Consider the following 27,165-nt stretch of genomic DNA (forward strand, 5'->3'; position numbering starts at 1 on the left):
TAAATTCTGCTTTTCTGAAAAGTTACTGTCTGTGGCAAGAATTTTACTTCTGTTTTGACAAAGGGGCTTTCGCCATCCCTTTGAAATCTTTTCCTACTTGAAGAGTTTTTTAAAAACTCGAAACCCTTAAAAAAGTGGCAGCTTGTTATATGCTCAGTAAAGATTTCTTCCATATTAGAAACAAAAATATCTGAAAATTCTGTTCTCTTTGTGTACACTAAAGCTTCTTGCAGCTATGCGGCTGATTGTAGGGTCCCTCAACAGCTGCTATTTCCATTTAAACAGTGAGTGCATCATCCCAATCTGAGACTGAGCACGGACTTTATCTTCCCCACTCCTATGTGTAATAAGATTGTAAGTATGCCATGCCTAAAAATAACTATGTTTCAGTGTAGGGCAAGAGAGTGAAGCAAGAGCCTGGACTTTGTGACTGTTGCTTTGGGCTAAAGTGAAACAGAGCTACGGAACTGACAACAGAACTTCAAATTTCCCAGTATATTCTGGGTCACAAGAGCCAATGGTCTGGAAAATGTAAATTTAATGCCTGAGCTAATGTTTTCATGTCTGTTGATTTATTGTGATCTAATGTTTTAATTCCCCCTGATTGGTCGTCTTCATGGTCTCATGGAATCAAATCAACAAGTGGGGCAAAATCAGTGCTGTCTTTCATACAGCTCTTTAAAATTTGCGCTTCCTTTCCTGCATGTATATTTTCTGTGCTCCTATTTAAAAGCCAGCAGCAGAAAACTTAGGAAATGCTTTCAGCAGTCTTAAAAACTCTCAGAAGTTTCTTAAAATAGAGAATGCTTCTTCCTATAAGGCATATTAAGGAAAGTGTGTGTAAAAGAGGGGTATTATAATCAGATAATAGTTCTGTAACTTTAACTACAGAATTAATTATCAATTACATAATAGCCGAAATGACTGCTAGTGTTGTGGTAACCAGTGATTTGGACTTTGCTAATTTATGGCTGCATCTGTGTACGTGTAGAATTCATACCTCAAAGTCAGTGTTTGTATCAAGTTCAGTGATAAAATAGTACTGCCAAGGACACTAACTCTCCCCAAGATGACTGATAAAATCAAATAGAAAATACCGTTTTTCAGAGATCTTTCACCTCTGCCTAGCAATCTAGAGGCCGTGCAGTGCTTCACAGGCTGCACTGGTTTCATTGCTTGGCAATCTCTGCTGTGGAGTGAGAACAACTGGTTTTACTGACCACTTGCCCATGTTACAAACTGCTGGACTGGAATGATTTCTTACTGAAAGGCTATACAAAATGGTATCTGACTGTCCTTTCATTTATTCTGGATGGGTTGCTCTAGTTGTATGCATTACTGTTAAGCATAGGTCATGTTTGTTTAGTCCCTCTGAGTGTGAAGGATGTTCAATAGCTGAGGGATTCACCCTTGGGCAATTGAAAAAAAGTTGGTGAAAGGGTGGGCAGCTGGAACAGTATGGCAGGGTTGAACCAGTTTCCTTAGCTAAAGGGCATTTCAGATTTGCAGCTTGAGAGTCTTAAGTAATCGTGATTCTGAATGTCCATGTGACAGTCTTTCTTTTTTTCAAATCTATAACTCTTGAAAATAATTCCCAGCTGTTTCAGACACATCACTATAAAATCCACCTCTTTGTCACATTGAGCTCAGAATACTTTGATGTGCTTAAAGGCTTCTAAAATACTTTTATCTGATGGAGAAAACTGGCTGTTTGTTCCACATTGTGTCTTGCAAATAGTGAATTTGGCATGTGATTTACCATTATGCATAGCTTTCTGTTTTAGAAAAAAGCATTTATTGATTTGAACATATCTTAGGTACACCAGGTACTCCCCCTGTCCTTGTGCAATACTGAAACACTAGTTCAGTATGCACATCATTTTTAATTAGGTTTCCCCAGTGCTGAACTTGCTGCAGTCTGGTCTGTTCTCCATTAGTTTGATGGTCAGAAGTTGTTGACCTTTAGATTATGCTGCAAAATCCATCTGTTGCTGCAGGCTTTTGTGAAGAGAGATGTAAAGAAATATTATCTCCTGTCAGTCAGCCATGTAAACAAACTTGAATAGAGGCAGCAGCTCCATTTCCAAGATCTGCGTTCATTCAAAATAAGGAGGAAGAGGAGAAGCTGCGAACCAGTGCTGCCTATCCACTGGAGAACCCTTTCTCAGCTGTCGGGCCATAATAAAATGCCATTGTCCTATTCTAAAATCCCTCTGCTCTCCATGGGAGAAACTGCTCTGTGGATAACTCTAACCACTAATCAAACCCTCTCTGTGATCTAGGAAGATGAAGGCGATAACCCCCCTTTGCTGATCTCTCCATGTCCTCCCCATTGCCAGCTTCCAGCTTGTTCTTAGGGCAGCCTCACACATGAGAATTCCTTGTTAACAATCTGGTGTTTGCACTTTTTGTTATGTACGCATCAGCTGTCTATTTCCATACCCTAACTACTCTGACATTTACCCTAGTTTAGCAATTTCTGTCTCACAGCCTCCAAGACTGTATAGAGAATTTACCCTCTTTTTTGCCCCCCCAATGTTGGTTGGTGGAATACTCACCAGTCTTTGGTTTACTGATAAACTAAAAGTTAGTTACCCTAATGTGTTTTAAATATGGTCATTCTAATAACTTTTACTCATATAAATGCCACTGATGTGTCTGAAGTTTCTGAGTCTAATTTAAAATGAGACTGACAAATAGTTCTCCTAATTACAACACAATGATGTTCTTACTCCTTCACCTTCATTAACGTAAATTATCAATGCCTTTTAATTATGCAAATTTTCCTCACTAACATGGTAAGCACACTGTTCTCAAGACTATTTTGGTTATGTTCTCACGTATGTTTGCAACATTTTCTAATTTTAGCTTCCTAAATTTTATTAGGCTCTAAACACTAAACCTGTGATTTCTACTTATCATTGAAATGTTATCATATCCTAGCTTTAGAGCACTTGCATGTCCTATGGCAATAATATTATTCCATTTATCTCATGTCTTTAGTAGAAGTTCTTGTTTCATTTAGAAAAAGAAGAAAGGTTTAGTTTTTCTTGGCTCTGAGCATCTATTCAGAAAACTCCCACAGTCCACACCCATCACAAAATTATCCTCTTCTCATAGTTTCATGAATCTTAGTCTTCTGCACTGCCTTATTATCCTTTTAAAAAGTACTTCCTAGTGGTACTCACATTAATCAAGAACTAATATGCCCACAATTTGTTCTCAGAGTCAAAAGCCAGCTGTTATATTTGTGTGCTTGTCATACGGGAACATGCTTTTCAAAAACTTTTCTGATTTCTGTTTTCATGATCAAACTCAGAAACTGCACCATATAAGAAATGTCACTCTGAGTCTCAGTTTTGAGGAGAGTTCCCCTGGTATGTGAAATTCTGGGATGGAAATGTGATAAGGGACGGACACAACGAGTAAGAAATGTCTTATCTTCAGGAACTTTTTCCAGGAAATGATGCAAAGGAAATAATGAGAAATCACTTCAGGGAGATTAGATAACTTACCTCCAGGTGAGGTGTCCATCAGAGGACTTCCAAATGTCTGCAATTTTCTATCTGTCTTGGAATCTTTGTGTCCATAAATATTGATGTGCTAAGACTTGAAAGGTTGTTGGAAGTCTGTAGTGGTAATTTAGGTTATTGTTTGTGCAGTTCTTCCAAGTTGATTAGTATGTGTTACTTAGCAAGGTCAGTCATCCAGATTATTCTCCAAGGGCATATATTTTTCAAAAAGTTGTCTCATAATAGAGACAAAGATGCCGCTCTTCACAGTCATAGATAGTTCTCATTAATAGCTTATCAGTTCATCAAATGAAAAAAATACATCATCTGCAGTGAAGGTAGTCATTCATCACTATTTACAAAGGTTTTGAGAAACTGCCGTATCTTTGCATCAGGCTTCATTTAGTAGACTGACATATGAAGTATTTTGCTGAAGACAAGAAGAGGTGAAGTCTTGTACTTATAACACAAAGGTCATGTCTCAAACTTTGATTTTTGCTGCTGAAAGTTACACAGTTTGGTCATATCAGTCTGGTTTTTGTGTATATAGTATTGTCTAAAACAATTTAAGGTGTTACAAAAAGAGATTTTTTGGAACTATTGGTCAAGTGAGTAGTAACAGGTCAGCTGGTCTCAATGGTAATAGTCCAAGAAATTACTGAGCCTGTAATTGTGGTATGCAATTTACCAGGTAAATCAATATCTATATTAAATTTTTTTAAAGGGATCCAGAGAGCCCTTTGGGAACTACAAAGAATTAACTCTGACTTCTGTAAGGCTGAACTGTTAGCTGTGATAATAAGGAAAGGATGGGTAAACAGCAAGATAAATATAGCACATTATGTGAGAGTTAATATGATGTCTGTAGAGGGAAGTCATATTTCTCCTTTCCTCCAAGTGGGCCAGTAGTTCATGAAGAATTGTAATCCATTTGAGATAGCGGACTTGGATTTTGAAAGGAATTTCTTAAGGTTTCTCAGTAGAACGTCGTAAAGCAACTAAGCTGCCATGAGAAAGAGGAAAGTTGTTCCCATAGATTAATAACATCTTAAATGATAGGAAATAATAAATGGCTAGTGTTGCACCATAAATGTAGATTACTGTCATATGCCTGCCGGGATCTTTGCTCTGCAATGAATTCATAAATTTTCTGGAAAAAAGAGATGAAGTACACTATGACAAAGATTTTTGATTATACAGAATTATTCAAAACTAAGTCTGATTGTGAAGAGTTGCAGAAAACTCAAAATACTGATTGAATGGATGACATAATTGCAGATAGTGCTCAGAGGGAAAAATCATTATAACTCTACAGACCTTGGGGCTTTCAGAACACTGGTCCAAGAAAAGTGTCCATGAGGCCAGAAATGAGTGAGGACCTCCCCTGTGGCTCATCAGACCCTTTCATGGACCCATCATCTGGTGTCTGGAATGGTCACCAGCTCTTAAGTTTGGCCAAGGTCTGTCTATGGTCATTCTTATAAGAGCCTGTCAGAGGATACAGGCTTTGCAGAGGCCTTTTGGAAGTTTGGGCTTGCTTGATAGGAAGGACCATGTCTCTTCCTCATTGTGAAGGTTCTGGGATGTAGAGAAGGTATGTGCCAGTCCTTCTGCTGCAGCAACGTGAAAAGGGCTAATTGGTGGAGGGCTGTGGCAAGTTGGCATTTGGTGCAAGATATTTTAGAGCCTAAAGGCACCTGTCTTACCCACTCTAGTGTAATGAATGATAGGAGAAAGAGTGTAAAGTGTGGGTCCAGAAAGACCACTGGGCCTGAGACTCATTTCTCTGATCACACATCCAACTCCTTTGGGAGGGGAATTGAAACATGCATATACCTGCTTCTTGGAAAAGTAAAGGTACCAAGAAGCATGTTAGCAGCCTCCTGGCAGCAGATGACAACCCCCATACAGATCCTGCAGATCTTGCAGAAATGCAGGAAGAAAAGGCTCTCCACATACACCTTTTCTCTCTGGATTCTGTTCATCCTTCACTTGTTCACTTGCCAGACCTTTTGGAATTGACCACCAGTGGTCAGCATGGAGACTGAAAACAACAGGAGCTGTAGGAGGCGGTTTAGGCACGGAAGATAAGACCAAGTGCTGGTGTTGTCTCAGCACCTAGGTGAAGACCTAAGGGGAAGGCAGAGGATCATCCCTTCCTCAGGTGACAGGAGTCAGACCCAAGACTTTGATTTACTGGAAAGGTAGTAGCCAAGTACTTGTATCTTCAGAATGGACTTCTGCATGGCATCCACTAAGGCGGTCTCTTCCTTCTCACCAATGGAGAGACCATATCCAAGGCCTCCTCAAGGACTCTGTGAGAGGATTGATGATGGTGATGTTACTCCTTTATATGACTGTCTCTACACACAGGCTGACTTGGGAGATGGGGTTGTGGATGCATCAGTGACCTCCCCTAATGATGTGAAGGAGCCCTGCCGTGAATTAAGTTTGCTAGTTTTGTCCCCTATGACAAATTTCCAGCACCGCCTTATGGGTATCTGTGGATGCATGGCTAGCAAAACTGGGTTTGGAGTGGGCAGGATCTGGGAGGCAGTGGAAAAGAGAAAGAGATTAGGAAAGGATCAGCAGGAGAAGAAATGGTATCTTCTCTCAAGTTGCCCTTTTCCACACACTGTGGTGTCCCTCTTCACCCCCACTAAGGAACCTGTCTTATGTTTGTTGACTTTGGCCAACTGTGCATGCCTGCTGTAACAGGGCATCTTAGAACCTACATGAGCTTTTTGATGGTGCCATGAAGGGAGAAAAACATCTGTGGATGGCTAACAACTTCCATTATTTAAAGGGACCATATTCCTTCTTCCTGGTCCAAGGGGCAATCTCTCTGAATTTGTCCTGGGGCATAGCACAGGAAGAAGCTGTTTTCCCTGGTAGAGCAATGAACCTGTTAGAGAGATCCTTTGAAAGACACAACAAAGAACTCCTCTAGCCTCCCTCATTCCACGCAGCGCCACCAGCACACAACTGGGTCTTGCTCTGGTAGGTCTGATGGATTCCCCTTCTGCGCATGGGTGGTAATTGCCATGGGACTGTGAGGGAGGTTCTTGCAGGGAAAAGGGACTTGGGTTATGGGGTGGAAGGAGTGCTTTCTGGGAGGAAGGAAAGAGGGAAGAAGGCTGAGTAAGGGTAACAGACTCTGCTCCTGCTGTGGCTATCAGCATGTGCCCAGCCCACTGATTCATATGCAGGTAAGGTCAGTCCATCTCCCCGTACTGGCTATGGGCTTGGTTTGCATGGTAGCCATTTGAGATAGCCATGTCATGTACCAAGAGCACAGAGCTTTAGACCTAGGAGGTCCGACCAAGTAGTCAGCAGAGAAAGAGTAATATGTCGTACAGTTGACCTGTCACAAATCAGTCAGAGAGGGACCTGGGGGTGTTGACTGACAGCCGGCTGAACAGGAGCCAGCAGTGTGCCCAGGGGGCCAAAAAGGCCAATGGCATCCTGGCTTGTGTCAGCAATAGCGTGGCCAGCAGGGACAGGGAAGGGATCTTGCCCCTGTACTCGGCACTGGTGAGGCCGCACCTCGATGACTGGGTTCAGTTTTGGGCCCCTCACTACAAAAAGGACATTGAATGACTCGAGCGTGTCCAGAGAAGGGCAATGAAGCTGGTGCAGGGTCTGGAGCACAGGTCGTAGGAGGAGCGGCTGAGGGAACTGGGGGGGTTTAGTCTGGAGAAGAGGAGGCTGAGGGGAGACCTCATCGCCCTCTACAGCTACCTGAAAGGAGGGTGCAGAGACCTGGGGATGAGTCTCTTTAACCAAGTAACAAGCGATAGGACAAGAGGTAATGGCCTCAAGTTGCACCAGGGAAGGTTTAGACTAGACATTAGGGAGAATTTAGACTAGATATTAGGAAGCATTTCTTTCCAGAAGGGGTTGTTGGGTGTTGGAATGGGCTGCCCAGGGAGGTGGTGGAGTCCCCATCCCTGAAGGTGTTCAAGAGTCAGGTTGACTTAGCGCTAAGGGATATGGTGTAGTTGGGAACTGCTAATGTTGGGTTGATGGCTGGGTTGGATGATCTTCAAGGTCTTTTCCAACCTAGTCCATTCTGTGAAATCCCATGAGTAAATCAAGAATCTCTGTAAGAAGAGTTGCAAATAGTTCATAGACTGAAGTATGTTCAAACAAACAAAACATCTGTAGAACAGCTATGACTAGTAAGTTAATTAAAATAATATATTTACTGTCATTTATGAGTGAAACTAGGGTCTAAATTCAGTGAGTACATGAATGATTAGAAATTATTAATTTGCTTTTATTAAATAAGAGGGAGGACTAGAGAGTGCTGTGTTCTGAACAACTGACGTGATAATGACTGCTCCTGAAGAAAAGCATAGTAGAAAGTTGTCTGAGTCACTCATTAACATCTACCACTGCCCTTTCTGTAAATTCTAAGTCATTAAATCCCAATATAGCTACTCTGAAACTTAAATAGTAATGTTTACTGTACTAAAATGTTTCATTTGAATTTACTCTAGTAGTCTTAGAGGCTGAAACTCTTTCTTTTGAGCAGGTTGGGGAAAGTAATTGTGATCTAAGCCTGATCCAGAAAGCCAAAGCCTTGTTTTATATGACTGTATTGAGGGATAAAAGTTAATTTAAATTGTTTCATTGTCAATTCATTCCTTGCTTTCACTGCAAGGAGTGCCAATTTTGCTGGCAGTTCAGTCCTCTTAAAACATGTATCTTCTAAGAACAGAGTGAGAACATCACCTCATTTCTTACAGATCAGCAATCCACCAGTTGGGGGATCTTTGTCTTGGAATGAATTTAAATCAGCAGTTTAGATGTGAAAGACTCGATATCTCATTAGCAATCCCTTGATCCACCCAGTTCCCCTGGGTGCTGTTTTAAAATTATAATCCCAGTCATTCTTCAAATCTTTATAAGCAATCAGTTTTAAGTGCAACTCTTAGAAGATAAGACTTTTCCTGCTAGTTAGTTCTACAAAAAAAAACCAAAAAACCCCCAAACAAAACCAAAACAACACAGGTGAGCTAGAGGCTTTGATCAGACAGGTATTCTTTTTAAGTCAGATTTAGTCATTTTAGATTTTGTTTCTGCATGTCTGATACTATGCTAGAAAATAATCCAAATACAATATTAAAAAAAGGGTTTAAGTCCTTCAAAATTAACCTCCCAGCCAATTTAGATTGGGTTGAGTGCTTGAAGCAGTGCAATAAATCTCTTCTTTGATGTACAAAATTATTTTTAACCTAAGTAAACTTTCAAGTACCTTAACAAAAATGTTCATAGATTTGGTTAAACTTCAGATATCCTTTAAAATTTAAAAAACCCCCTCCTCTGACAAGGCACTGAGACTTTAAAAGTCTCAATCTCAGTATCTCATGTACATTAATAGTTTGCTTAATAGGGTGCCACTCATGTGACTTGTTCTCTCTGTTATGTGGTCAGGGCCTTTGTAGGTCTTTGCTGAAAGCTAGATTTGCTGGTGTAAATAGGAATTGAGTTTATTCCTCTTCCTGGAACAGTAATGAGATCATCGCATCAACTTTGTGTTGTGATGTGATTAAGTTTGCACTGTGACTCAGTTACCTTGTCCTGGAGGACAGAGTTATAAGATTGACAGCCATGGTGAGTATAGGAGCAAATGCAGTATCTTGTGGCAGACATCAGACAGGCAGACGTTCTGCATCTGAAAACATTAAATTGTGTGTTTTTAGAAGAATACAATGTAAGAATATATAATGATTTCTTTTTTAACAAGAATCTCTCTGCTTTCATGTCCATAACTGTGTTAATGTTTAAATTATTGACCTAATCACGTTGAGTGTATGGGCTGCAACATCTAATTTTAAGGCACACCTTGTTCATGGTAGTTGTGCAACAGCAAATGGAAAACAATGATGTAATTAGCTGCGCATCAGCAAAAATGTCTGAGGAGTTTTAACTTGAAACCTCTAAAAGAAAAAAAACCTGCTTTATTAAGTTAAAAATGCTTTGTTTGTAACTTGTGCATATTTATTATGAATAATACTATGTGATAATAGTACTTTATAATTTTTTTTGCCATAGTTAAAAAGAAAATGAAAGGAAAAAATATCCAGTTCACATCCTGATTAGATCATAGCTGTAAGCTGGGTTGTCGGAAGCAGTTTTGTACACAGTTTGATAGAATTGTCTGTTCAACTGAAGCCAAGACTTCAGAAGTGGCAGTGCTGCAAGCTAGGTGTAAGGTTCACTGCCTGATCTGCGTGGGCAAAGTTTGTCAGAAACCTTGCATTCATTAGGATTGCCTTTAGTCAGTGGTATCCATTCCTTGAACACTAAATTCACCTGCAAGATAAAAGCAAAAAGCCAATGCATGTATAAAATAAGAAAATGTTTGTTCTTCTGCTGATACTGAGATATAATGTATTTTGAGATAACAAAAGCTGCAAAGGATCACTTTCTCCCTGAAAGACTTAATCGTATAATTCAAGACTGAACTTGTCTCAACAAGCATTTCATGGCCAAATAAGCACTGCATCACAAAGCTGGTTAACATTCAGTCACAGCAGCTGGACTCACACTTATTAAAATTTTCCCTAGGTCTTGCTCTGCACTTTTAGAGAAAGTCACTTCCCTGATTTTTTCTCAGTAGACATTGACTTCTAGGCTGTTTGTTCAAGATAAGCATCAAAATGAGGATGCAAAGGTCAGTCTCTGCTGTATTACAGTTACAAAGAGAAACAGTCAGTTTGTCTTCCAGTGAATGTTGTCCTATCCAAATTACACTGTTTACTTCCTATGGCAAAAAGGATTTCTTCTTTGGGAATTCAGTGGATTTTGTGTTTACAGAGGGCAGACTCTCCCTTTGTTGTGGACTGACTTCTTCACGGGAAGTTTTATCTTTTCAGCTTTCCACCGCTTTATCTCCACCTTTTATTGACAAAAGTCTGAGCTCACAGTTAAGGCTCTGAGATGCTGGCTGCAGGGGTCTGCTGCCCTGCCTGGTCCACCACCACCTCCACTTCGCAGCCCTGCCTCTCTGCTGTCCCGACTAAACAAACCTGGAAATGTGTCTCAGCCCAGTGTTAATGCAGGCCCACCTTCATCAGCTGTTCCAGCTAATAAGGCAAGTTGTGAACCAGAGCAAGTGAGATATAAACAGTGGTCTTATTCTTCCCTTCCTGCTTTGGGGACAGAAACCTCCAGCAATGAAATGGAGCAGACAGCTGGGGCCGTGATTTTTAAAAAATTTTTTTTTAAACCATGGCAACTAAACCCAACAAAACCCCTTTAGACAACCCAACTAATTGATGACATAACTAATCTCAATTCAAATATGTTTTCTAGAAATAAGGGTGCATTAAAAATAATTGTGCTAGCATCTTTCCTCTGTCGATAGAAACTTCTTGCTTGGAATTCTAATATTTAGCGAGTTTTTAAAATAAGGACACCCATCATGGTGCCATCAAGGCAAAGAATTTGAGGGAGCTTTTGCCTGCTCAGTTGGAAATTGATACTACCTTGCCTGAGATAACACAGCTGACTGTATGGGCACCCCGGTCTTTTACAGCGTGGAGTAAAATAGGCTCCTGTCAGTCAGCAAGAGTGGTGGTTCACGCCAGCCCACTTGACATTGCCGTTTAGTGGGGACATACATACATAATGGTTTCACGTTCTAGCTACATGGTTGGTAATTTCTTAAACTGCTTTAACTCAAGTAGTTGTGATTGTTTGACTCTTTACTTAATTGCATTATTTTTATTTAGCTAAAATTTGTTTAAGTACACAATGGAGAAGCTGGAGTATCTGTGGTAACAGTGCCAGGCACAGCCTTCTGCATGGAGAGGGTGAACAATTGGAGGAGATATTTTGTAACTTCAACACTCATTTCTTGATACTGTGGTATATTCCTCCTTGTCTTGTCCTACTTTGGTGATCACAACTGGGCAGCTGCCTTAGGACAAAATTGTCCTTCCCATGCCCACCACCTGCACAGACAGCTAGTCTCATTCCCCCTGCTCCATCTGCCGTGAAGTATTAGGCAGAGTTGTCATGCGTTGACCTTCTTTTCATACTGTCAGGGATGAGTTACTAGCTACTTGAGTTTATCCTTAAATAAAATGAGCCTTGGTCTTCTCTGACTTCTTTTATTAACAGTAAAGCACTACATTGACATTCATGTCACTAGTTAGTGACATCATGTTGGACTCGCAGTCTTTGTATCTTTTTCTTTTATTGTTGATAGAAGACTGCCAGGTTGAAGAGCTTGATCCTTTTTGCTCCCTAGCATAATACAAGCACTTCTTGCATGTGTTGGAAATGGCAGCGGATAAGAAAAGATGAAGATGACTGTACAGCACTGTATTGAGAGAAAAAGGTGATTTATCTTCTCTTTGCAAGTTTCTTCTGTAAATCATTTAACCTTGTCTTAGAGCCCGTTTGTTTTTGCAGTTGCAGCAAAGAAATTCTGCAGCATTTATATTCATCTGTAATTTGAAATATTATTATAAAGAACAGTAAAATGTTGGGAACAGCAACAAGAGTTTCTCTTACTCACAGGCTGCCAGGAGTTGGATCTCAATGAATTAATAAAAGCATGTGAAAGCTACTCAGGAACCTGTTCCTGCCAGCCACTAATGAAACTGTGATAATCAGCCAAGTGTGGGTATACGTGAGTTGAGGCAAGGAGAGGAAAATCAATATGAAATCATCAAATCACCAGTTTCTTGATGTCACTAAATCAGCAGGGCTCATAAAGGGTGAAGCATGTGGTGTCCAAACACAATTTAATGAAATGGCAAGTATTGACAAAACCCAAAACATGAACATTCTGACAACTTGTGGTTATCTACAGTATGAGTGAGGGGATGGCCTCTGAAGTAACTGCGAACGCTTACTTGTAACATGGCCTATTGAACTATTCATTTTACATTAAATCTTACTACGTTTATTTGGAGTAAGTACTGTAAGTCTGGAAGTATATGTGCTTCTGTTTTAAAGTGCAGATTTGGGCTGACATTTTGGTTGATGGTTATTTTCACATCTGACATAAGTATTTAGTCAATCTGCAATAGCTGCTCTTTAATGACACTGACAGGGAGGGGGAGAATCAAATATAGGATCTGCTCTTAATTCCAGAGTAGCAAGAGTAAAAAGTCTTTATTCCAGTGGCTGGCATACTGTGGACTCATGTTCCTGGGGGAAGTTACTTAACCCCTTGTTTGGAACGTGTTTGCTTTCTGAGACTCATCCCCCCCGAGTGATTGGTACTGTGCTGGTATTTGGGTACTAGAAGGCCAGTATGATTATGAATAGATACAAGAGCTGTTTGAAAAGCAATAATGCCGTGGTCAACAATGAGAAATGCACTCTCTTTTCACATGGACAGATGTTTTGCTTCGGGTTGTACAGTGAAACTGGCACTTCTGAAACCTGCAACCTGTTTATTCAATTCATAATTCAAGGCCAGTGTAATTCCCAGTGACTATCACTGTTGTTTTCGTTATGGAGTCCTAATTCATTGTTTCTGTGGGCACAAAAGAATTGCCAGACTCATTTGGTGTTTCAGTGCACTGTAATTTTACATAGTGCAATACTGTTGAGATTGCCTAGCTGTGTCATCTGTTGGGCTCATCACTATTACTTCCTTTTGACCTCCTCTCTGTAATTGCACATGGATGACTTACTAGCTGCCATAAAGATACTTAAATGCAACTGGGCTTGTTAAAAAAAAAGAGATGTGAATAGACCAAAATGATTCTCTCCGAGGTCAGTGAGGACCAACTAGGTAGCTGTTTGCTCTCTGCCAGGCAGACCGAGCCATCTGTCACATGACAATAAGCAAGCATTACTTTCAGAAGTCCATTTGTTTTTATGACAGTTTTTACAATTTTAAGGAAATTACATAAAACATAATTTTCCTCAGAAATTGGTGTTTTGTAGACTTATATTCCCGTTCAGTCATTTACATTCCTAGTTGCTTTTTACATAAAGCATAAATATTATGATGCTTTTTTCCCCCGCTAAAAAATCTTCAGGGCTTTTGTTTGTCTTTTTTTCAGTATATGAAAGACTATCCTTGTTTGGTACTTAAGGAAAACCTCAAGGGTTCTATGTCCAAGCTTTATGTTTGTATAGAAACCAAATCTATGGGGGCTACAAAGGAATTAATGTTTAAAGCTTTAATATTTAGCTCAAAATCATAATTTACAATTATTTTCCAACAAGATTTTGCTACTCTTTAGTCTTTAACTATTTTCCATAATCTGTGCTAGTTCTTAAATTAACTCATTATATTCCTGCTTTTATTGGAATGGTAAATCTAACACATCAAGCCAAGCTGTACAGATTTTTAGTTGTTGGGAGTCTTGTGTTCCAAGTCCAGATTATGACCAAAGTGAGCATCAGCTTTCAAATTTTGTTCCATCCTCCATGAAGGTTAATCAATGCCACATAAAGGTTCTGCTCAGGGGAAGCTAGGGATTTTGCATACTTGATCAGACTTAAATTGCACCAATAGATCTGTATAAGGACAACTTTGACAGCATCTGTTCACATCACTCTGCCTTTGTCAAGGTATAGTAGTCTTTATCTTTGCAAGGAGTACTTTAAAGCAGGACAGGGGACGATGTCAAGTTGGAGGTATTATTTTTTGGAGGCTGTATCCATTAAAACCCAAATTCCTCTGTAAACTTCAGCTTCTTAACAGTTCCTAGGGGTCTGGCCCATTCACCTAAGCATCACGGACATGGCTCAAGAGTTTGTGTCCTTAGATATAAAAGAATTTATGAAATTGATAATTGCTTGGTTGCTTACATACTTCTGCGTGGTAATTGCCATTTAAAGGTCAGCACTTTCCAGTATATTCTGGGTGTCACTGGTTTTCCTGATGATGAGAAGATGAGTTATCTGTAGTGATGATTTTTACCCTCACAGGTGTATAAATATTTGACATTATTTGAATTGTCACAGCATGACATATGTCAGTGACAGATCTAGGTTCAGCTGTACTAGATGAACATGAAAAGAACATGTACATGAACAGAAAATAAGAGCATCCCTAACCCATGGAGCATATTGATAAAAGTTGGATATGACTCCAAAAACACTTTGCAGTCAGACTATTTTGTGATTTTATGGGGAGATATAAGGGATGAGAGATGCTGAAATTCAGGGATCTTATTCATGAGATGAATTATTAGGCCATAAAAGACAGCGGCACTGGAAAAAAGAGTTACAGGAATCAACATTTAAGAGGGATTGGGAGTTACTTGTCAGAAGCTATTTTAGGAGAAAAGCTCATGAAGAAAGACTATGAAGGACATTTGAATAGGAGAGATCCAGGTAATGATGAACTTGAAGGAAAATCTAGATATGTGGAGAATCTGTGCGTTGTTTCAGTGTGTGTGTTCATAACTGCTTTTAGGGTGTTTTTTCTCTAAGTCAATCAGGAGCCTCTATAATAGCTCCTAAAGGAACATAAACATAGGATCTGAGCTTAAATTGGACCTGCTGTCATAATAAAACATTATTCCAGTGAATTTCCCTGTTCCTTTTGTAAGGGGGAAGTCATAAGAGACAGTCAGTGTGAGGTGTATCCAGGAGATGGTGGTCTCAGATCCAGCAAGGTGAGAACAGGCAGCTGTCTGGGAGCTGTGAGAAGAGGGATCTGAGGGGCTTGCAAGGTTTGTGTAAGCTCGGTATGTGGCCCTATTTTACTAAAGCTAATGTTTGAGGCCAGCTGGGATCATTGTTTGGACAGAGTGAAACTAGTCTGAAATGGTACCTCAGGGAGTCGTTGGCATGCAGATGACAGATGAACCTGTGTTTACAGATGAGATCACCAGCAACAGGGTGGCAAGTGTTTATTTTTAAGGTCGTATTGATGTTGGGCTGGCTTATGAGCATACATAACTTGTCAACACTGCAACACTATGTGGAAGTGTCCTGTAGCACCTTTAAGACACCTTTTGCCAGGCAGGACTGCCATTTACTTTTGCTAATGAACTTGTTGTGGACAGCTGGTTCTAATGGATGTGAAAAGGTTGCCCTATCCAGTTCTGTTAAGTCATATATTTTAAACTCACTAGTTACAGAGGATGGAAACTGTGACAATTAATATTTTCTGGGTCATAAAGACATCTTGTATTTCCTGAAAGCAAGCTGAGAACAGTGCTCGCAATAAAAAACAAATAATCAAACAAGACAGAGAATGGTCTTCTGTTCAATAATTACCCCACAGTTTTATGAATCTTCTCTCATGCTTAGACAGTACCCCTTAGAGTTAGTAATTTTACAACTTTTTAAGAATCACAGAGCCTGTTTTTGTGTGTGTTATGTATATGCTGAGGGGCAGAGAACAGCCTCAAAGTGGAAGGTGTCAAGAAACATCCAAAATCAATTCTACAGCGTGTGGGAGACATTCCTTGTCTCTCTGTGAATAGTCCTCAAGACAGCGTGGCTTTCAGACTGCCAGGAAACTGGTACGTTTCCAAGTTATCGGTGGAAATTGCTTTGAACTTAGAATAAACCTGCACACACAAATTAGAAGAAAACAAAACACGTCGAATGAAATCTTGGCCTTATCAAAGCCAAAAGGAGTTTGCTGCTGACTTCAGTGGAACAAGAATTTTATCCTTAAAGAGGAAAAAAAAAGATTTTTGAACTCTAAAATCAGAGCCAAGCTGTCTGATGTAGGGGTGGGTTTTTTTTGTCACAGATACCTGCTTGTTTTCACATGTATTTGCAGGATCTGAAGGCCACAAAGTCTTTGTAATTGTGTGTCTGCAATACCTGACTGCAATATGCTTGCCAAAGCACACCTGGAACACTCATGCTTTTGTAACTTTCATTTCTTGTTTTTATGGTCCAGCAACATTGCTCAGGCCTGTTCACATGAGTTGGCAATTAGTAACATAAATATAACTTGTCCGACTTGATTCGTTCTTCCCACACACGCATTCTGTGTCTCTCTCTGGCTGAACCATGTGTGGAGAGAAGAAGAGCAAGGAAGCACGCTGTGATGGCGGGGGATGCCAGGAAGGATTTTACCCTTTTAGAATGAGCTCTTGTGCATTATGGAGAGAAAAAATAACTTGTGGCCATGCTAGTGAGCGTGTGGTGCCTCTGAGAGCACACTGTCCTCAGCTGTTCCTCTGCTACGCTTGCTTAGCCTGGCAAGAGTTACCATTAATTTTCATTAAACAACTTGTAGATTGCTTGCATCTTAGTGCTTTGAAGGGTCCAATCCCACATACCTGTTGAGAGCACGTCTAATAAATGCCGAATTAAACACCTCACAAAAGACCACTGTATATATCTGGTATTTTTGTTGCTGTTTTTAGTTGGTTTGGGTTTATTTTTTAAAAAATTACTGCCACAGATATAAAATTGGCCTAATAGCTAGAGTGCTGCCCTGGCCAATGGGAGTTCATGCTTAGCATGTCCAGCCTGGAGAGCTGCGCTGCCTCTTGCCTCCCAGCCGTTCACTCACTGTGTGGGAACCATCCAAAAGCCTCTCCCCATCCAGTGGAAACTGTGCCGCAGCAACAAAAATATGCCTTTCACTTGCCTAGAAAAGGGTAGAGGACTACAGGAGAGCACAGGAGCCTGTAGCCTGCTGTCGGGGCACTGAGAAAACGGTTGGAGATGTGGTCTCTGCTGCCTGGGCCATGAGATTTCATTTGCTGCATTAGCAGTCTGAGTTCCAGAGAGGAGAGGGAATTCAGGTAACTTCATGCTCAGTGTGAAGGTTTCCATGGCCTTCGTCAGCTATGCGCTCCCCATGCACTGTGCAGGTATTACGGTCTTCACTTGGGATTCCTATTTGAGAGCTGACACCTAAAACATAATCACTACAGCCTCTACTTTACAGGCTCTAAATGCTTTATTGGGTCTGGCCCTTCATTACAGAAAGGTAAGGCTACATTACTCTGTAAGAGTAAGTAAGTTTGCAGGCCTACAGAAGTGATGAATTTGTTTGATCCATCATGGGAACTGATGGATCCATTTGTCATACCTCCTCTGGGCACTGCCAGCTTAATGTATATGCTTGAAGAAGGATTTAAAATGAAAGAAATATTTATATTTAGTAAGTTTGAACATATCAATGGATCCGTTAGTTTTATTTCACATAGATGCTCACCAGAATGATTCCGTGTTTGCAGTATATTCTTGGTTATCATGCTCCTCTGTTAAGAAGGAATGACTGCATGTTTCTGGCCATGTCGTCATGAATTGTGAATGACAATCCAAGTGACGTGTTTTATTTGACTACTTTAGTGCTTGTAAATAGCTCAGTGCTGACAGCCTGGGAGAAAAAGTACATTAAATGCCCTGGGATAAGCATAAGATGGGCCGCAGCACTGGAAGGTTTTCTCCTCCTCAACGTGTCTCATTTCTGAAGTTACCATCCTATTGACTTATTTGCTGGGCTGTCACGTCAGCTATAGCAATGTTTTTGACACCACTATATTTTGTGACATTTGTTCTTTAAAAAATGGGAGTAAGGTCACACTAAGCAGCTGTGAATAGCCATCAACTTTCAATCACCACCAGTCTAGATGGCATTTGAAACGACAGCTTTGGGTGGAGATGAAAGACTCTGTGTCCTTCTGACAGTGTCTTCAGCCAGTCAAAGGTAGAAGCAGGAATGAGAAGTCCAAGACATTTAAAATTGCACTTACTATGAAGACATTATTTGATATAGTGTCTAGAGGGCAATAGGAGTGTGGTTAATTCTTTATTTTTATTTTAATTCTGAAAACTTAATTTTTTTTAAATATACAATATTTCATCTCCTACATAGGGTCCCAGTTAGTGCATGAAAAAAAATATATTGCTGATTGGGTTTACTGCAGTATTAGCTGAAGATACAATTCCCATTCACAGAAGAGCCTCCAACTGGACAAAAATGGTACTTTATTCACAGCATATGTCGATATTCCAGTGATGTTAACATTGGACCTGCAAGTATTTGGTGCTTCTGATAAACCAGCCCACAGCAGCTCCCGTGTTACTGGTGTGGCTGCTCTCAGCCAGTGTCAGTGAAGTTGAGCGGGAACTTGAGCTAGCTAATCCTGCAGAGATAATTAGCTCAATTGTATTAAATTTTGAGGAAAGGTAAGGAAGCATCACTTTATAATGTTAAAATATGTGTGTTTGGGAAAGAGAAAAAGCCAGTTTGTGAGAAGGATTATTTATGAAATGCCTTGCTTGTATCTGTGTATACAGACATGGTGATGGCTTGTAGGAAAGCATTTGTTGAGCGTGGAAATGGTAAACATCTCCAATAGTTGTTTATTTGAGAAGAAAACACTTGAAGGTGCAGCTAAATATGCTCCTTGGGTCTTCAACCAAAAAAAGTTTCAAATAAAAAGCTTCTTGTTTTCACCCAATCAATATTTTGCATTATTTCCCTGTTTACTTCACAGACGTCAAGCTTATGATTTACTTGAAAACCAACAAAACAGGAGAATTTCTTTCTCTTCAAAATGGTGAGAGAGTAGTTTACTACTTAGGTCATTTAACTCAGTCATAAATTACAAAATGTGAGTTATGACTAATCAGAGAAAGCAGTTCAGTGTTATGAAACCAGCCTTTAGAAAAGTAATTGTCCCTTAAGTTTCCATGCTTTTTGAAACTTGAATTGCAAAAATCACTTCTTGGACAAAAAATCCAAAACTCCTTAATTTATTATTGAAGACAATCTTCCAGTGAATGTTTTATATTATATCTTTTCCTGCACTCATCTTTAGCAGCACCATAATACCTGAACAGCTATCCTAAGTTTTAGGAAATACTGATCTTTACATATCAATTATGGTATCCTTATGGCTTATCCTTGTTCAATAGACTTGAAGAGAGGAAAGCTGCTGATGGCTTAATAAAGAAAAGTCATTTTGAAATTCTTGTTAAATTGCTATGAGTGTACAACTAAACAGATTGAATTAATTTTTTAATTAGGAGAATAGCTATTGATTATGTTATTAAATATGTGTTGTAGCTAGCCCTAACAAATAGCAGTATTACAAGAGATCATTAAACTAGTTGTTGAAATTCCAAGTGAATAAGAACTAGAAGTATGGATAAAAGACACAGCAGTGCTGGGCAGAGGAGAAAGATAACTAAGTGGAAAATGCATTAATTTCTAAAATTTTGGTTACTGATGGTGTTATGTCCTGTCATAATCTATCTGTGGAACAAAATGAAGGCAAAACTGGAACAATTTTTAAATAAGAAACATCAGTAAAGTTTTATCTTGGGTCTTGAAAGTAAACAGTGATTCAGACTATTTCTCATGAGTTTTATGTGAAGCAGGATGTAATGTGTTGTATGTGAGAGACCACCTGATCACTCGGGGAGCAATCAGATCTACTCTACAGGCTGCTATAAAGGGCAAGTAAATGCTAGCAGTCAGAGCAGTCACAGCATGAAAGTACTGACAAAAAATTGTAGGCAGCTGTGGTCAAGCTGGCCATAGGGCACTGGCAGCTCAACCTATGTTCAACCTGCAGCTTTCCTGCTACCCCAGCATTGATCCTCTCCCAGGCCCGTGATGTGGATTCCCGATGGTAGATAGAAAGCAATTTTTTAGACACCGGTGATCAAGAGCAGGTGGGGAAATCCCAGCTGCCCACATAAATCCATACAGCCACGTTTTGTCTGTGTAAGTTCTCCATTTGTGCGTGCAGCTGTCACTGCCGGCTGGACGGGTCTGCTCTTCAGCCATGCCCCTTGGCTTGTGTGAAGCTGTTAGTTGATGCTCTCAAGAAAACATGTCTTAGATTTGTTTTAGACTTAATTTAGTCTGCAGGCTTCTCATGATGTTAAAGGCAGCCTGATCCTTTCCCTCACTGTGGTATCACTTTTACTGCTGAAAGGATCTTACTGAAGCATTTTATTAGATAGGGGAGTAGCCCCTATGGATGGATATCACAGAAGCTCACGGCTTGTGGATGAAAGATGCTCAGATTAGGGAGATGGGGTAGATGATCTCATGGGTCTTTCTGTTTCTGTCCATTACGATTTCTGTGCACAGAAAGCCATTTTAATCCTTTCCATTCAAATGCGTTGTATCCACAGAAATGTATTCTTAATAACGACACAAGGCATGCTGCAACATGAGCAAGCTTATAGTCAGACCCTATGACTCAGTTGGACTAAGTTATTGTTTGAAATAGAGCATTTTAGAAGTAAAACCTTCTTTTGGTACCAGATTTCATAGCTGAGCATATTTTGAATGTTTTGTGTATAATGCACAAAGGCTAATTTGTTAAAAGACTATAAGGGTTGTCCTGATGTCAGCACCCAAGAGTTAGGAAGTATTAGAATTAGAGATACCTGTAACCTTTATTTGACCTTGTAGCTTTATGGAGCATGATCCTGACCTAGTGACCTTCCTCACCCTGTGGCCTCTGGCTCTTTTAAGTGTGCAGGATAAACAAGGGGCACAAATGTGGCAAGTGCAAAGAAGGTGGGAGCGGCTGATGAGCTACAGAAGTCACGGAGAAGTGTTTAATAGTGGCATGAGTGCTCTTTAGGAATAGCAAGCAATATCTTGTGATGAAAGCACTTTTTCTCCCTGTATTGCCACTGTATTGCTCCTATTATGTGTGCTGTTGTTCTCACATTCAGAACCCAGATTACAAAATCTCTTCTGTGTCTAACAGTGACAAATATAGAAGAATGGATTACCGAGATATAAACTGAAAGAGTCAGATATAAACCTCAAGAGAGTAAAAAAGGTTTAATGACCTGTAATCAGGATTTACAAATAATTTGTACTTAGGTGATGGCATCACTGTTTTTTTCCGACACACAGGATACATTTTAGTTTATTTCAGACAGGTCCCTATTCCCTGTTACTGCTTAACTACAGGATGTTATGATTATAGATGTAGTGACACTGTTGTTGCAGAATTGCAGCTGATAATTTATGGTGGGATGGCAGCTGTAAATACAGCTTCTCTTGTGATTTAAGAGGGAGATGTGGAGGCGTATCGCCCAGATGCTTGATCAGTGGTAAATAGGGCCAGCCGTGGCATGCTAAAGCTTAAAAGTCCTTGCCAGATTTTGGGATTAGAAGTCACCGTTTCAAGCATTAACTCCTCCGGTATCAAAATAATCAGCTGCTCTGGTCCTCCTTTTTTCCTTTCTCTTTGACTGAGATTTATTTATCTTTGCAAGCAGGAACTGACACGCAGACCTTTTTTTTCAGTAATTATCTGAGATAACAAGAGCTTCCTCAGCAAGCTGCCAAGTATTCAGTGTCTATTTGTGACACAGTGCTGTGGGACTTCATGTCGCATCCCCCGTGACCTTCCCATTCACCTGCTTAACTGGTCAGGAAATATGCGGCCACTTGGAGATGTGTGGTTATGCTACTTAAGGCTGGAGAAACAATAAAGCAGTCATTACAGATCAGTGTGATAAAACACACCAGCAGTACTATCAGCTATAATCAGGATTCACTTGACATATGGGCATAGAGCTTTGGTCACTCAGTCCCCTGCTCTGTAGGTGACAATGCTGTGCAGGTAATATTCCTAATGAGGGGCAAGAAAAATTTCAATATGCAACTGCTAACATCGAAGTGACTTTAATCTGGCTCCTCTCAGAGAAAGCCCACGCGTCCTGATCTGAAGGCTGATACAAGCCTTGCTTATTTTTTTCCCTGAAGTGAGAAATGAAAATGACTGCCTCCTCAGGATCTCCCTGGAATTCAGACTAAATGGGGCTTGTATTTGCATTGGTACTGAGGATGAAATCAGGATTGGCAGAGTGTGATGTGTGAATTTGCACACATACAGAGACTCAGAACAAGAGCGAATCTCTAATTAAGCCAAGACGTTCTAGATGGTCTGTGTCTAAAATTCAGTCCTGTTCTCTAAAAGGGACTTTCTCCTGGGTCTCTTTAATGTCACATTCCATTTACAATTGTAATAAATGCTATAACTTGTTTCCCTCTCCCCTATCCCACAAAAAATGACAGAGAGGAATTTCTTGCTAAGCCTTTGATAACGGTTCTTTCGTTTTGTTCCAGATAACTTCAAACGAGAAGCGTTTGGAGAGCCTGAAGAATGATGGCAATGCTCTTATCCAAACTCTAGAGAGCCTGGCCCAAACTGCCAGGTGAGTTCCCTCAGGCTTCCAGGAATTTCCAGGGCTGAGAATGCTCGCCTTCTCTTTTGTCTGCAATGGTCTTCTCCTGTAATCACCTTCTGTGCAGTATAAGCTTCTCAGGTTTCTGTCCCTGGCCCCCTGCCCTGCACTGCTCTCCTCCAAACTCCTCTCATTTAGAGCTTGCTGGTGACCCTGCCACGTTGTCGTCATGCTTTGATCCCCAGCTGCAGAGAGTCACAGTGCGCGGCACAGTCTGGCTCAATGTGCGTGCACGTTTCAAATGTTTGGGGTTTTTTTAATGTATTACTTTATTCCAAACACTTGGTCTTTATAACCGGATAGTGGTCAGTGGTTCTTGGCAGGGTGGGCTAGATGCACAATGCAATTGTTTGGTGCACTTGCAAGCTGATTACTTTCAAATGTGCAGCTGAAGAACAGAACTGCTTTTCTTTAAGAGTACCTGTGGTTCCTCTGAGAAGGCACAAAACTTAGGGGAATGCTGTGGCTTCCTCTGCAAGAACAGAGGTGCTAGTCCCAACAAGCTGGCCAAACTTCAGCTCATCTCCCATAGACCTTCCCTCATCTAATTCCCCTTGGATTTATGAATGAATTAATTACTGTTCTCTGCCCTTAAAAACAAATTTTACGCTCCTGCTGTGGGCTGTGAGGCTTCATTTCACTCTTGGTTGAACTAAAATTCATAGAGAAATTGTCATTTCTAGATCAGTTTTTTAAACACTAGGATAGCCTTTGCAGTGCTCGTTGTGCTCCCAAATGCAGGCTATATATGGGTCAGTTGTTTGGGAAAATTGGCTCCTCGGCATTATGGCAGGGTGTACCCTGTGTTGGAAGGAAACAGGGGATGTGGGCAGCTGTGGAGAGGAAATACTGGGACATGGTGAGTATAAGGAGATGCACACCGAGGACTAACCAAACCTGTCGAGAACAGTCTGCATCCCTCTCACGTAGTCAGCTGCTGACTCATGGGGTTTTGTATGACACGTTAAATTATCTAACTAAAATAAAACATCAGCTCTCCCCAAGGGAGGCTATGCACCACCACTGAAGATGACAGTGGGGATAGATGGGGTTTTCTTCTTTTAGAACTAGTTCTATTTTGTAGCATTTCAGCATTAGAGACACCAGACAGCCCAGTCACTATCTTTGAGTCTGCTTTTCTGGCTTCCCCTAATTGTCTGTTATCTGTACATTTCTGTACTCAGAAAACCACATACTACAGATCCCCAAATAAACAGCACTTACTCTTATTTGACACAAGATGCTCAGTAGATCAAATTCTAGCTGATGCCAGTGACGAGTGTTTTGATACATTAGGGTAAGCCAAGTTTCTCCACTGTGCCGAGCTTACACACTGCAGCAGCGAGAGGGGAGCCCCCAAGAGCTCATGGATTTAATTTCTACTCGTCCCCTTCTTTAGGGAACACATGTCCCTATCCATTTGCCTCCAGAGGAAATTGAGAGGGATTTGGCCTGGATCTTGGGGCTGTAATGGACTCAGACATGGGTAAATTGGCAACGGGCAGGTGGGAGAGGCCTGGTGTTAGCAAGCTTTATCAGGTTATCTGATGGCCATTTTGTTTATGGAGGTCAAGGATATTCTGCTATCTCCCCATATTCCCTTAGGTGGTGTCTTTCCCAGAATATTCCTTGTGGCTGAATAAACTTGGTCTCCTCACGTGTGATTTGAACCTGGTTAAGAAGCATCTCTTTATCTCATGCAGAATTGGAAACATTTTAGAGAAGGCTACAACTGAGATCCTGGATCTAAGCCATCCTCTGAGTAGTCTAAACTCCCAGGCCTTTCCACCCACATATTATCACTGGGTTGAAGTGATTGAGGAGTGTTTTTGCTTTGCTCATTTTTTACAGACAGGTTCCTAATCTTTCGCTCTGTCTGTGCGGAAGGAGGAGGATACCAGCCAAGCAGTCATGTGCCAAGAGAGAGGCAGTGCTTGGATTGCAAGCTGCTTTCCCTGCTCTCCTGCTGCTGCGTAGCAGCCGTGGATTGCCAAACTCTGTCTCTGCGCTACATCCTTAGCTAGTCAGAACAGGCAGTTTTAAGAGTGACACATAACCAACCCATTCTGCTTAGTAGCTACATGGAATCAAATCTACACTTTAGAATGTGGGATCGTAGCCATTTATTTTTCAGTGAAGACAGTTGCCAAGATGAATTTGTTTCAGATAACTAAATTTTCTGTTTTAAACTGCTGCTCATTAAGACACTGGCTTACATATTGTGGTCTGATCACTTGGATTTTCTCTGTGTTCCCCAAAGCTTGGAGTGTTGGTAGGTTATTTGTCATTAGCAGCAACCAAGGAAGCTGCAGATTGATCTACTGGTGTCCTTTCTAAGCTAAAGATGAGGGATGGTAGTCTATAAAAAAAAAAAATTTGTTTCTGTGGACTAGCAGTAATGTGTTAGAGCCTCTGTTCCAATGCTAGAAAAAACATGTTTCCAGAAGGAAAAATTAGGCAAAATACATATAATAAAAACTTAGGTGGGGAAGGAAAGGGCCTCACGGTTCAATCTCAAACCTGCAGAGCCATGGGTGGTGGAGCAGTTGGTCCTCCACGCAGGAGGCAAGCAATACCTTGAGTGGAACTGCCTCCCCACATGGAGTAGCACTGCGGTAAGAGGGCTGTATGATGTGTGAAAACACAGCTTTCTGTCAAGCTGCAAGTGTGTGTGTGTGTAGATTCATGGGGACCATGGTAAATCATATCCTTTTTACAGAGATTGATGAGGGAGCAGTTATTGTGAATTTGAGCTGAAAGTCATTTCTACACGAGGTTTGCTACAGGGTAGAATCCCTAGTTGCATGTCACTGCTTAACAGAAAAGCTGGGTATACAGTGCAATTAATGGCTTTTAAGAATTTCCCAGCATAGATAAAGACAAATGTGGAATTTGAACAAAAAGTTTTCCTGAGAATGTCTAATAGAAGTTACTGGTTTTTAATTCCTAGCTCTCACGCTGATGTGGCTGTTGCTTCCTTGGCATTTGAAATTCTGAGAATGGTGGGACATGAAAATATCAGAACTACCAAGTGAACTGTTTTTGACCAGCCAACCGAAATGCACAAGTTGTGTTGCAAGAAGGAACGGCTTCCAATGACCAGAGCAGACGTAACTGATTCAGCAAGTGGAGCTGTAGCTGTGTTTGGGTGTATGTGTGAATTTGGGAGGCTTCAGGAAGGGAGGGAACCTGGGGGGGGTGGGGGGTGGTGTTGTTGGTTGGTTTGGTTTTTAAAGGCCTGTAAGGATGAATTCTTGGTTACTACTTTACCTTACTGGCATTACGTGATGTAGCTCAAGTATTTAACAGCCCAAGTTTGAAAAGCATATATTAAATAAATAGTACAGTTATTTCACAGTATAAAGTGTTTCACTATTTTAAGCTGCTGTTAGAAACGTTCATTTATCTTTTGGACCAGGTGAATGCCTTGGCTGTTCAAGGGGCTACCTCATGCCTGTGACTGGCACTAGACAACACATTTCTATGAAGACAAATTATATTCTTCATCTCACCCAACCAGAACCAAGCCCTGCGATCCCAGAGGCTGCGTGTGTGTGTGGCACATATGCATGACAGATTTTATCAGGTTTTTTTATCCAGTAGTGTGGGCTTTTTTTTGTGAGACTGTGTGGCCCGCTGTTGCCTAGCACTGCACAGCTTCAGCTGTGCTGGAGGTGGTGTTCTCAGCTGCCAACACTCCTGGCTGGAGTTCCTCCCTGAAAACAGGTGAGACGATGAGCCTGGCAGCTTGTCATTTATCCCTGGTAAGAGTTGGTGCTCTAGGAAGGGTCTTCTAGAGCTAGCAGATGCTACAGCCTGTAAAGAATTAAATTCTCCCCATACACCAAGCGAGCAGAACAGAGCCAGGTCTGAAACTACGACCGCTTCTTCCTTAAGGTTTGTCTTTCAAAGCAGCCACTGCCTTTCCTGCCACAGCAGATGCCACGCTGAGAGTTGCTGCTACCAGCCTGCTCTTGGGCAGTCAGTGCCCCAGGCTAAGGAAGGAAACCCCTCAGTGAACTGACTTCACCTTGCAGCTTTTACAGGAATTGTTTTCTTGCATGACTTTAAATACCAGTTTGTCATAGCTCAACAGCTGGAATTAGGGCCAGAGTCACTAGAAATGTGCAAGAGCTACATGGTAGCTATTATCTGGTGAAGTGTTTCATAGTACTGGTGTGGCTGAGAGGAACAAAGCTGAACTCCGGAGTGAGGTGCGCCCCTCTGCAGGGGCAGCAGTGCCTTTGCTCCGCAAGTGAAAAGAGGCACCAGGCTGTAGCTTTGTTCAGCTCTCAGCATCTCGGGCTCTGAACTCCAGCCACGGTCCTTTGCCACCAAGGCCTCCTCTGCTCTCCCGCCAGCAAACTGCTGCCCGGAGCTCGCTGCCCGGGAGCGCTGGCTCTCCCAGAGGCTGGTGCCAGCTGTGCTGAAGAACTGCCTGCCCAGCTTCCAACCACAGCAGTGCTGCCTCAGAGGTCAGCTACAGGGAGGTCATAGCCTACTCTGTGACTGAGGA

At 41.1% G+C, this 27,165-nt stretch overlaps 1 protein-coding gene across 6 annotated transcripts in view; it reads left to right on the forward strand.

Moving 5' to 3' along the window:
• The window catches only part of ULK4 (unc-51 like kinase 4), a 249,154-nt gene extending 223,341 nt beyond the window's left edge, over positions 1–25,813 (forward strand). For 5 of the 6 annotated variants that reach the window (XM_074898136.1, XM_074898138.1, XM_074898134.1 and 2 more), the window contains 2 exons: positions 22,531–22,619; positions 25,600–25,813. In XM_074898136.1, the coding sequence (XP_074754237.1) occupies positions 22,531–22,619; positions 25,600–25,684 (174 nt within the window). In that variant the 3' untranslated portion in view covers positions 25,685–25,813. Of the gene's footprint in view, positions 1–22,530; positions 22,620–23,889; positions 23,947–25,599 lie in introns of all 6 variants that reach the window. The other variant, XM_074898133.1, reaches the window with a different exon arrangement.
• Positions 25,814–27,165: the final 1,352 nt, after the last annotated feature.

Source organism: Athene noctua, chromosome 2, assembly GCF_965140245.1.
Source record: "Athene noctua chromosome 2, bAthNoc1.hap1.1, whole genome shotgun sequence".
NCBI lineage: Eukaryota > Metazoa > Chordata > Aves > Strigiformes > Strigidae > Athene > Athene noctua.